Source organism: Bombus affinis, chromosome 17 (genome assembly GCF_024516045.1).
Source record: "Bombus affinis isolate iyBomAffi1 chromosome 17, iyBomAffi1.2, whole genome shotgun sequence".
Classification (NCBI taxonomy): domain Eukaryota; kingdom Metazoa; phylum Arthropoda; class Insecta; order Hymenoptera; family Apidae; genus Bombus; species Bombus affinis.
The window spans coordinates 5,267,308-5,280,087 of record NC_066360.1 but is presented as its reverse complement, the minus strand read 5'-3'; the positions used below and the strand labels follow the sequence as shown (position 1 = coordinate 5,280,087).

The 12,780-nt window shown below is 32.8% G+C and overlaps 1 protein-coding gene and 2 long non-coding RNA genes across 3 annotated transcripts in view; all 3 read right to left on the bottom strand.

Annotated features, from left to right (window-relative positions):
* LOC126926381 (dynein beta chain, ciliary-like) overlaps positions 1–12,780 on the bottom strand; it is a 46,596-nt gene that overhangs the window by 8,365 nt on the left and 25,451 nt on the right. Inside the window, exons 10-13 of the mRNA XM_050742705.1 lie at positions 11,022–11,434; positions 7,955–8,225; positions 3,289–3,551; positions 621–931 (exon numbers count right to left, since the gene is read on the bottom strand). Of these exons, the coding sequence (XP_050598662.1) occupies positions 621–931; positions 3,289–3,551; positions 7,955–8,225; positions 11,022–11,434 (1,258 nt within the window). The remainder of the gene's footprint in view (positions 1–620; positions 932–3,288; positions 3,552–7,954; positions 8,226–11,021; positions 11,435–12,780) is intronic.
* LOC126926368 (uncharacterized) lies at positions 4,951–6,544 on the bottom strand. The gene is made up of 2 exons (XR_007714515.1): positions 5,456–6,544; positions 4,951–5,351 (listed from the first exon to the last, which is right to left on the bottom strand). It is a non-coding gene; the product is annotated as an uncharacterized LOC126926368 (long non-coding RNA).
* Positions 9,779–10,063, bottom strand: LOC126926377 (uncharacterized). The gene is made up of 2 exons (XR_007714524.1): positions 10,030–10,063; positions 9,779–9,894 (listed from the first exon to the last, which is right to left on the bottom strand). It is a non-coding gene; the product is annotated as an uncharacterized LOC126926377 (long non-coding RNA).

The window sequence follows — 12,780 nt, the reverse complement described above, 5'->3', positions numbered from 1 at the left end:
TCGACATGTTCAACGCTATTACAAACTATGCTGTTGTATGAAACTTGTATTGTTCTGAGTCGAAGATGTTTGTCAGATGTCAACAAAGACTTTTGGCGTCAATGACGCAGTTTAGCGATAACTACATTATAAGCTAGGGCCATCTATAGGCAAATTCCGGTTTCATATTTACAGTATGTATTGTGATATGTGATATGTATGAATAAACGTCGTACTCAATATGATCTTGTTTTCGTGTTATAGCCGTTTCCGTCTATTTGTCATTTTGTGGTGAATTGAGATATTTCTTTAATCACTGGAAAATATACTATTTGAAATAATGGTACGTATTTCTTTCACGCATGATGATATCTCATTTCATTTAGTCGATTAGAGAAACAATTTCTAAAGGCGATTCCTTTAAAAAGTATTCCCAAAAAGTAAACGTAAAAGAGAATAGGATAAATACTGTTGTACGGTAATACAAGTCACAATCCAATAAAAAGGAATATAAACAAGTTGGAAAAAATAGCAAAAGAAAGTTAAGATTCTTGAGAATTGATGGAGAATCTCGCATTTAGTTTCAATTATGTGGATTGCAAATTTGTAAGGCAATTAAGGACTACAAGAAAGCAATTTACCAATAAGTCCCATAAAAACTGGAACATCGTCGGTCACGATTTTCGGTATATTGAAATCTCTGAGAGCTCTCATTAGCACCTGATCCTCAGCTCTGCCGGGATCGTCTCTCTTTAATTTCCCTGCAACCACTAAAACCGACTTAATCGCCCGTAGACCCCAATCATAGTGATCTTGCTTCGACAAAAGTTCTCGGCAAAGCTGATACAGCGTTATGAATTTTCTTGCTAGTAATCTAGCTTCTTGGAAGCCCTCCGCTACCAGCATTATTTCGCAAATTAAGTCGAAATCTGGAACTACCATGGCGCAGGGCCTTTAAAATAAAAAAAGAAGCAGTGATAATTCTTTCTTAATGTAGTAAAATTCATATATTTCTATATATAAGAATAAACATCTAACAGCGAATGTGGAAAAATCTAAGATAATGAAGCTCAGGAAGAACACAGGAAGAAAGAGAAAATTGAAGAAGTACTGGAAAAGAACAAGGATGAGAAAGCATCAAGGAGTTTACGTATCTAAATGTATCACTGCAGAAGTAAATGGAAGCATGGTAAAGCATGTAAAAGGAAGGAAAAACAAGGCGAATGCGATACTTAACCAGATACAGAGGAACTGAGAAAAGAAAACTTGAAGATGATCTCAGATTAAGAATGTTCCTATTTGATGTGCTGGTGATAGAAGTACTCATGTATGGTGTGAAACTGCGGTGGTATACAGGAACAAAGAGAGTATAACAGGTACAAAACAGGTACGATACACTAATGTTATGTTTATCAAATTGTAACTGAAAATTTTATTTTCAGATGATATAAAATCTTATTGCATCTATGATAATTGACCTTCTTCATTTAACTATTACTTGTACTTTTAGTTACTAACTTGTCATATTCTTGAGTTATCAAACTGTATTATCCATTGACCTCATTGTTATGCACAAGAGTAAGAAGTGAGAAAGTAAGAAAGAAAATATTTATTAAAACACTTTGAGTGCTGAATACTCGCGGCCTATGTCGTCCGTACGGACGGCGCGCGTCTAGCGCTGACGATCGCTGTGGACGGAATACTTTTTCGTTAGACTGAACTCTGTCGATTGACTATTCAAAGCGCAAATCGTAATAAGTTATAGTAATTCTTTTGCACGAGATTAAACGATTCAAGAGCGTTATTTTTTAGTTATTTTTAATTATTTATTATAAACATTGAAATTTACAGGTAACTAGAATTTGGCTAATAAACTAGAAAACAATAAACTAGAAAACTAAATTTAGTAAATATAACACAAGTTAATAATTTAGTTGTGTGTGAAAAATTCATCGCTTGAGAAAACTAAAAAAACCAGATGTAGAGTTTTCTTACGAGTGGTGACCACTTCAACAATAACGAGCCACTATTGGCATTTGTTTACTGCCGTAAGGAATGCATTTATATTTATTTCACACAAACGTAATAGTATTACTTCTGCGTAGGTGTTCGGAAAAATTGAAAAACCCATACATGCGTCCTTAGCCCATGCCGGGCACTTACAGAAAACACATATATATGTCCTTAGTCCACACCGATAGCTTTCGCCAGACACCTATATGCGCCCACAGCACTCAAAGGGTTAAAATAGTAAAAAGAAATGTTTACTCTACCACTGTTGAACGAGTACTACTAAAGAGAGAATCTCATTGAGTACAACATTGAGTACAAGTTGGTAAATTAATACTTATGACTTTATGATTCGTACTTTAAAAACAGACGATTCTGCTTGACCTCTGCTTGCCACGAACACCTGGCAAACCAGCTGACCATATTTTAAGCGACGAATACAATCAGACACATGAAATGCCATACATTTGTTTAACTACTTCTTTCCTATTTTTTATTTCCATCGAGTTTATGAATTCGGTAGAAAATTTGTTTGTACCCCGCTGGGGGTAGCCACCAACATGCTAATCTAACCGTTAAAAAATTCCACCAAATGTCCAATTTGGACAAATTGTGAATTTTAATAAATAAATTAAAAAAAAAAAAAAGAAACCTCTATGCGCCCACAGCACTCAAAGGGTTAATTATTATCCTTAAGTAAAAGATAAATTATAAATAAATGATTCGATTTATTGAAGTAAGAAGCGAGAAAGTAAGAAAGAAATTATTTATTAATTATTATCCTTAAGTAAGAAATAAATTATAAACAAATGATTCCATTTATTGAAGCTAAAGATTTAAAAATCATATGTATATTTTTCACTTTTAAAATAATAGTATTAATTATACCAATAAAACTAATAATAATATCTTGGATAGGTATTCAAAAAGTAATATTATCAGTGCCAAGCATACTACAGATCATTATTGATTCATTGTTATTCATTATACATTACACCCTACATTAGACAAGATAGTATACTTTATGATAATTTGTATAACTATGGCAAATGCATGTAAACGTATGTATACATCCTATGTCGTCATATTTTGCATTTTTCCATTTTCTCGTGATGACTCATATTAATTTTTCCTATAATAAATTTATTATATAGCCTAATTTTCTTAAATAAAATGCAGTACTTAACGTCAATATTATAATATTCTAATATGGAATGTAATTTGCTGTTTCAATGCTGGTATGATTGTAGTCTTATGTAAGTACAAATATAGACTACAGAGATTATAAATTTAACGTACCTGAACAAAGTTTTCAAATTTTCAGGCAATTCTGTCCTTCCGGCATAGCCAGGATTCATAGTAATGAACATCCCAACAGTGGGAACGAGATTCAGTTCCTCTCCGAAGAACAAAAATATCGGTTTGCGGCTTTTCACTCCGTCTAAAACTGATTTCACTTGCACAGCCACCACGGAAAGTACCTCCACCGAAATTCGGTTGAATTCGTCGAAACAACCCCATGCTCCTACTTGAGCAAGACCTTTGTAAATGTTTCCGCAGGACTGAAAGAAAATGATAATATCACTTACGTTCAATCAACATTTGAAACGAGAAAATATATCTTCACGTAAGAGTCATTAATTCACTGTAGCTAACAAGACTAACGCCTGCAACACCAAGAGGTGAACGAACTTAATGCATAACTTAACACAATTAGATACTAAGACTTGGATACTAAAAATAAAATATCGTTGGAAATTCATAATAAAACGACTATCTGATGTACCATATCGGAACACTGTATCTTTTTTATATAAAATAAATTACATAATATGGGAGTACAAGTATTTATGTTTCCATGAGATAAATTTGGAGTTTTCAGACTCATTTTCGTCATTTTTTTCAAAACAAAAGATTCAAAACCACAATAGCACAATGTATCTCTTGTAAATATAAAGTAATTTTATTAATATAGCTTTAGATGTAAATAATTGTTTAATACCTTTATTTACGAGATTTGTAATAATTCACGTACTTCAGCTATGATTTATACGAAGTAAATCATATAATTTAAAAATTGTAAATAGTTCCCAAAATATGTATTTTAGAGAGAAAGAAAATTTATAGGAACTTATGCTACTTTATAGAAATTGATAAAAAATTGATGTAATATAGGGGAAGACATATGATACTGAAATGGCTTTATTTTCCAGTATCGAAATTTGAGAAAGTAATTTAGATCTTTAAATATGTGCTCTAAACATAATAGTTCTTTGTGGTTTCACTACCTATTTCAATTATCGTACATGGTCGAGCCTGAGAATTGATTGCCATCCCAATTACGTAAATCAAATTGTCTGTGTAGTAAATATTGGACGAATTTCAGAAATTCGGTTTCTCATACCTTCTATTGTCATTAGCTGTCCGTAATATATCGTTTTCTATTGCGTACCACAGAAGGTAATATACCGACATCAAATTGGGAAATCGTGATGGTGATAAAAACTCTCCATAGCTGTCCTTAATTGTCAAATTGCATGTAAGTCAACAGAAATTAAATACTTTGGTCGCCTCTTATATAAGTTACGATAACTGGGGTACGTAGTGAAACCAAGGAAAAGGTTTTCGCTAATGTTTTGTTAATCAGAGTGAAACTTCATTTATCCGATACGGTGCGCGGATAAGACGTGTCGGATATTTGGCACAGTCGGATAACAATAGGAATTCGCTAGTTGTTCCTTTCTTCGCTGTTATTCGTACAATCAGAATTAATTTTCATGTAACTGGATTTTGCTTTTCATCATTTGATTGAAATTCAGTCACTACTGATATTGGGATACGTTGTTACGTAGAAAGATTAAACTAAATTTTTTAGATACAGTGATATGGGCAGTATTCAAATAAATGGAGAGGCATATAATTATTTGAATGAGGAGATTTTCAGTTAATAGAACCCGCATCTCTTTTTATTATTATTATTCTATATTTCAAAACAAATAATACAAGAACAATCACTAAGAATACGATACAATATAAAAGGAAATCTTTTTTGAATTATATATTCTATATATTATCTTATCATTCTACATCCTTTTACTAGTAAGTCAAATTTCGTTACTATATTAAACTGCAATTATACTGAATTATATTCTATTTTGTCAAACGACCTAGTCCTATTTCCAATGCTATAAACACTTTTAATACTAAACACTGTAAAGAAGCCTTTTCATTGTCACTTTTGCTGTACTCTCCTTTCTCTCAGTATGAGGATGTAAAATGTTGATATTCATTCAAATTTCAAAACTTTCTTGTACAATATACAGAGTGTAACAGAGCATGTAGAACAAGCCTCAGGAATTTGCCTGAAAATAATGTAAAAGGTTCATATAAAGGTTCATATGTTCTATCTGTTTTAATTCATGAAATGTAAGCAATTGTTTGTCCTGATTTTGTGTTATCTAATTACCTTTAAAAAAGGTGCTCAAAATGATCACCTCAAATTTCAAGGCAAGTCTGTAGACTTGTCACAAGTCTTGCCATGGATCCAGTTGCACGCTGAATGGTTCTTGATGTTATTGATAGCCAAATTTACTGATAGGCTTGTTCCACTCTGGATGTTAGTATTTCAACATTTCCAATAGATTGTGCAGATATACAATATATTTGTTATATCTCACATACAAAGAGAGATAGACCATATGTTCATATGAGCTTCTTTTGCTGTTTTCACATGTATGTCAGAAGTGGGTAGCATATGTTCTGTAACACCCTGCATATCTAGATACTGATTCCTTTATTGCTGATTTATTATCATTGCTATAAGACAGAAAATAGATATTTATTCTTCAAATCCATTAATAAAGTTTTTCTGCTTCCTGAAATACTTGGGTAATTCTTTCTCACACTTGCTTGTTTCTGTTTTTGATGTCATTAATCGTAGATCTTTTAACATTGTACATTTTTCCAATTTTTGCAACACTACCACACTTTTTTTCCAACTTTTGAAGTATCTTTCCTTTCCATGTAACGCTCAATACATCACGTTTCCTCTTTGATGTCATCAGAGACAAGAGATATTAACTTGTAGAATATTAACTTCGTACTGAAGTCATTAGGTGGTATTGATAAAATCCACATTCACTTAGTTGCCAACCCAATAGTATGAAATTACACAAGGGACATATAATAGTAAACGACACAAGTAGAAAGTATTGTTTCGTTAATTGAACGTGTGGATAGTGAAACATTCAGATAATAGATCTTCGGCTACTGGAGGTTTAACTGCACTAAGGCAAAAACATTTATTCATGTAAGTGGCACCTCGCGTGGTCTAGAGTTGGATACTTTATAATAGGAGTTCAGAAACATATTCGATAAATTGTGCGTTATGATGATACCAGTCTGAACGAAGGGAGTTCGAATAAATGGAATTCTGTCGTATTAAATTTATAGCAAATATGTCGTTCGTTGCTAGATTTATGAAAAGCTCGATATAAATTTTGGTATTTTATAAACTTTTCTTATGGAAAATATATCACTCTCCCAAAATTTTACAAAAAATTTAGATATTTCGTTTCTAAATTACCATGAAAAGTACGATATTTCGTACGAAAATAAATTATTTGTCAAAGTAAATTTATGACATTTGTGATCTTCGTGAAACCTTGTAATGTATGTATTTAACATCCTTCTGTTATATATATGTATATATCTTAATATCTGCGCGTAGTAATCAAGTCACGTGTCTTATTCTACATTTTCAATAAATTCTGCATATTCCTCGAATAAAAACATGAAGTAATTTTATAGAAATATTGTTCAAAATTTTCTGCTGAAGCAACGAACTCAACCTACCTATTTCTAATTGTATTTTATAGATTGTTTTAAACAAGAACAAAGCAAGCTATTAATTTACATGAATATTTTTATTACTTCAACCTAAAAACAATAAAAAATACTATATATATATATATATATAATATAATTACTAATCAAATATATATATTATTATTATTATTATTATATATATAAAATTCATAATGTATAGCAATGTAAAATTAACAAAATTAATACATTGAAAAGTTACTTGACTCGACGTACTTGCTTTACTAAATACTTAAAAATAATTCACTAAATACTTAAATATCCAAGAAGTAATATTAGCTCGTTACTTAACATCTGTATCATAATATGTGAAAGTCAAGTAGAGAAATTAATTTTTAGCCAATATACATCTCTTCATAGAAGGAATGAATGTCTGAAGCAACTCTGAGCATTATGTAATTCACATTCAGATGCACAATGTGTTAAAATATTTATTTATATTACAGTTTGTCATGGTGAGACGTAAATCAGTCAGACATTATGTCAGATAACTAGAAAATAATTGATATTATCTTTTGTACAAAAAAAAGTACAAATAAAATTCAATTTTCCAAAATGTTATGCTACATTATTCACATAATATATAACATTCGACTTATGATTACTAATAATTAGATTTACATTTTTAGGAAGTGGACAATTCTGGTACAAGTTGGGAGCATGTGAAACTTTTTGCACCTGTTGTTTAAAAATATATTGAGAAAGGAATGTGTGATAAAATGAAACAAATAAAAAATGCTACTTGTGTCCTTACTATTAAGCTGCTTATTCATTAATACATTTTATTTAATTTTTATTGCAAGATAATTATTATTTAATTTTATTTATATATATAAAATTTATTTGCTCCATACGAAATACAGTAGAGTTTCCAAAAATGACTACTGTAAAATGACTGTAAATGGTATAAACTTTATGTAAAATCAAAATTATAAAATGTAATTATGAAACAAAAATACAAAATAAAACTAATATGTTTGTTATAAAAATAGATCTCCACGTTCCAAAAGTTGTGTAAATTTTAATTTCGACGTGGAAGTTTAATGTCAAAGATCTATCCATGAAATAACTATGAGTTTACCTTATAATCCATTTGTTCGGAACAGTTAAACACATAAACCATTTGGCCCAATGCTCTCCCTAAATCTTTCGTGGTTTCTGTCTTGCCAGTTCCAGCTGGGCCAGCTGGTGCTCCACCCATTATAAGATGCAAAGATTGTGTTAAAGTGATGTAACATCGATCGGTTAATGGTGTTATCACCAGCCGTGGAACATTTCCCAAATATTCGTAATCGTATTTGAAGGAAGCATCGCAGATATCAGCGAAACAATCACCAACTTTGTCGTCCCATCTGTAAGTTGTTCGGTCATTTGAAGTGAAACAAAAGAAGTTAATAAAATGTGTTGATAAATAGTTGAGTAGAAAACAAGAGATAAATCGAGGCAATAAATGACTTTGTCTTTAAAGATGAGCTACATAACAGACAAATTTTCCAAGCAATAGTTTCTAAAAGTATCACAAAAGTAAAATAATCTGCAAACAATAGCTAAACAAATTTGATAAAAGAATTATGAAATTGAATATTCAATTAACAAAATTATGTACAATATTTATGTTATTCAATTTATTCTATTGTTCATCCAATTCGTTTTATTTAATATTTCATTTAGCACATTTATGCTGAAATATTAGATATATATAGTTCATGAGCAATTGCTTTATTTATACAGTGCAACCTCTAGTATCTGAAACAATAGCGAAACATGGCTATTCTCATATTCTCATAATTATTGTACCATAGAGGGTGAATCACAAAGACCGAGCCACCTAAATAACTCTTTCAGTTTTTGAGATACAGAGAAACGTTTGAAACAAAGTTGTTTGATTCTGAAGGGACTATTACGCGATGGAAAACATTTGTTCTCAAATGGACGTGTTTATGAGTGTTGCAATATGTTTCAAACAATTACGACAATTACAATTACAAAGAGTAAGATATAATACAAATAAATTATTTCAAAATTATTTATGGACCCTATATCTTTCTCGTTTATGTGATGTTTACTTTTCTCTACCTTAACACTGAGCTAACAAGGAGAGCCAATGGCGTTACATTTGAGCAAAATAACGCTGTGATGGCATTTCTATTAATTTAAGACCAGGAGCTGATTCTTGTCGACAAGAAACTAAGGTCTTCTTGTCAATGCTTCTCAAAACAAGCCTGTTCAATTCATTTTAATTTCAGCATGCTACACATTGTACAAAGAGTCAGTTAGATCTTTTTATAGAAAGACTATAGCCCCTCAAAGTTCTGGGGTAAATCCTTCACAGTCTGCTTAGCAAAAAGGCATCACTGCCTTCCCCATTCCATGGCCAGATGGTCCAGAGAAAGTTTCTATCCCTTGGCCATTGCAATTTTTATTTTGTAATTTTCATTTTTCTAACGAACCACTACTTTCTTTTTGGGCCCAGAAGTTTGGATCTCCGTTTAATTGCTGATTAAATTTCAAAGGTTTCTCACATAGCTTTCAGCTACTCATATTGGCATTGTTATTTTTCTGATAGAGGTCACTGATGTACAGCAATACCCACATCTTCTTTTTCTGGCTCCATTGAACTTTAGTCGCAAAGAAACCTGAATAATTCTCAATTGCATGTTCTTGTTTGTTAACCCTTTGAGTGCTGTAGGCGCATATAGGTGTCTGGCGAAAGCTATCGGTGTGGACTAAGGACATATATATGCGTTTTCTGTAAGTACCCAGCATGGACTAAGGACGCATGTATGGGTTTTTCAATTTTTCCGAACACCTACGCAGAAGTAATACTATTACGTTTGTGTGAAATAAATATAAATGCATTCCTTACGGCAGTAAACAAATGCCAATAGTGGCTCGTTATCGTTGAAGTGGTCACCACTTGTAAGAAAACTCTACATCTGGTTTTTTTAGTTTTCTCAAGCACTGAATTTTTCACACACAACTAAATTATTAACTTGTGTTATATTTACTAAATTTAGTTTTCTAGTTTATTGTTTTCTAGTTTATTAGCCAAATTCTAGTTAACTGTAAATTTCAATGTTTATAATAAATAATTAAAAATAACTGAAAAATAACGCTCTTGAATCATTTAATCTCGTGCAAAAGAATTACTATAACTTATTACGATTTGCGCTTTGAATAGTCAACCAACAGAGTTCAGTCTAACGAAAAGGTATTCCGTCCACAGCGATCGTCAGCGCTAGACGCGCGCCGTCCGTACGGACGGCATAGGCCGCGAGTATTCAGCACTCAAAGGGTTTTAATTTCATTCATTGTTGATCTCCCAAGGTGTGATACAATCTTGCAATTTTTGCAGGTTTTACGTTATCGTTAATATTATAATTTAGTAGTACGATGTCATCACACATAAATTATATTGTAATATCGGAAAAAGGATAGGATTAGGATAATTTAGATTTGTAAAATTCTCCTAATACTATTTATTAAGATAAATGAAAATAACAGAGATTAATTGGACAGAGAACGATAAATGTTCAACTTGAACTAAAACACAAAAGTCTTATTCCGCTCAAATCACTCTTGCAACTCGATCTCTCTACAACGCTAGCAATTCTACAACTCTCGTCTTCGGCATCTGCACTCGCACGCTCTCGCTTCTCAACTCATACTGTACGCCTTTTGCATTCGTTCTCGCCGGCGTCTCAACCAACACTGTCTTTAGCATCTCTTTGTCTTTTCCCGTCCTATCGGACACGTGTCCCGAAACGCCCGTGGCCAGGGTCACGCAGGCCCTTTCCACGAAACTATCCACTTGAAAGGACCGACGACACATTGATGTACCCGACGATGCCGCGGCTCTCGCGACATTGTTTACGATATTCGGTCGATATCTTAGGCCTTTTGTCCACGATACTACAATATTGACACGTATATTGTCAACTTTATATCGTGACAGTGTACGAATGAAATGAGGTTAAGGAAGGACGTAACTACAGATACACTTCAAGTCAATTTGTTTGTTTGTTTGTGCGATAGTAGAGGACATAGGCAGGAAAATATAGTGTCCGGATAATAGAAGCCTTGGATAGTGGAACGTTCGGATACTAGAGGCTCCACTATACGGCCAAATCAATCGTCGTCGAGTTTACCTGTGCCTGAGCTGCGATTGCCACTGAAAACTAGAATAGTGATCTGCCTTCATCGCGATCATTTTCGCTACAACGTCTCTTGCATGCACGTCGATTGTACAGATTGTCATGATCTTCCTTCTATCGCTCTCACTCAAATCTCCACAGAGAAGTACTATCAACGCGTTTAACTGATTAATTTGCTTTCGCTGATAATCTTTAAACGCATTCTCGAAACCTTCCTCTAGTCTCATAAAGGCCATGTTTACTTCCGTAGTCCACCAGATTTGTGTTCCGCATAGCGCGGGTTGAGCTCGATGATCGAAAATCCATTGTTCACGTGGTTTCTCGTCGTACGTGGCTACTGCCTGAGATATATGATACCTTACCGATCTCTTCATCGCATCTGTTACGTTGTTCAACCAGACTTCCACCTGAAAAAATAATAGGAAAAATGAAATATGTTTTATTAAAAAAAATGTATAAATATCTATGAAAATATAAATGATAAAAATATTTGCATCAATGTTATTGACACTTCAAACTATTAGAAATTTTAGTTTTCTGCTATGGATACACAAATCCAACTTGGTCCATCCATCTCTGCATACTGCGTCGATTTTGACCAGTAATTTTAAGTAATTCTTAATTTCTTCCATATTTTGTTAATTTTACTTTGCTTGGTAAAAAGGCTGCTGTTTAGAGGACCCACTTCCAATAACTCTAACCTTCATACATGTTATCGAGGTTTTCAGTGACCTTCTAAAGGTTTTAGTCACCACTCGTTGTTCGTTAAAAAGTTATTAACAGAATAACGAAAATGGCAGACCCAGTGATTCTCGCATCTGAAAAATCTTACAACTATTACAAGCGTGTTACCTTTGATTGGTTAAATACTATTTATTTTGTACAATTCAATTTTGAATACCACGAGAGTAAAATGAGTACTGCGACCCATAAGTCAGTGAATTTTTGTATATACATATCTTTTATTTATATCCATTTTATATCTTTCGTAATTTTGTTACGTTTTTTCATTGCAAAAAGATTTAAACGTTTGGTTAGAATATCACTTGTATCGTAAATTAGGGATTATAAGTAGTATCTCAAAATCTTTCCACATTTCTTTCAACTGTTAAAAAATTCCAAATTCCAAATTGGACAAATTGTGAATTTCAATAAATAAATAAAAAAAAAAAACATTTCTTTCAAATCAAGTTAAGCCACGGAGTGGAAGACTCACATTGCTAATCGCGTTAGTGAAAACACATATTGCCAGTGGAGAGTCAACACGTGATATTGCTATACATGTATATACGTGTATATATACATATATATTTGATTGCTCGGAACGTTCGTTCTTTTGATTGTACTAGTCGTTGAAACCAAGTTTGTGTCTTGTTGAGATCTTTTTACTAAGGAACTCAATCAAAAAGAAGCGCGACGGATAATGAGAAACATACGAGACGATGTGTAAAACATATAGACTCGACCTATGGATTGCTTCCTTGTTTCACGTTTTGAACAAAGCAATCTTTACGGAACAGTTTGGGATGGTAATGATCTGCACTTGTCACTTTGTCCATCCGATTTCTCAACCCTTGCGTCAGTCCTGATCCTTATCGATAACAAGTTCGAAGTAGCGAAAAGCGTATTTGCATTTGGCTATCGCGCACGATTAGACGACGAGGGCAGTGCCGGTAGTTACAAACGATTATTCTACTCCAGCTCTAGTGACTTTCGTGATGTATGTTACGACGAGTGTTAGGTTTTCTGAATA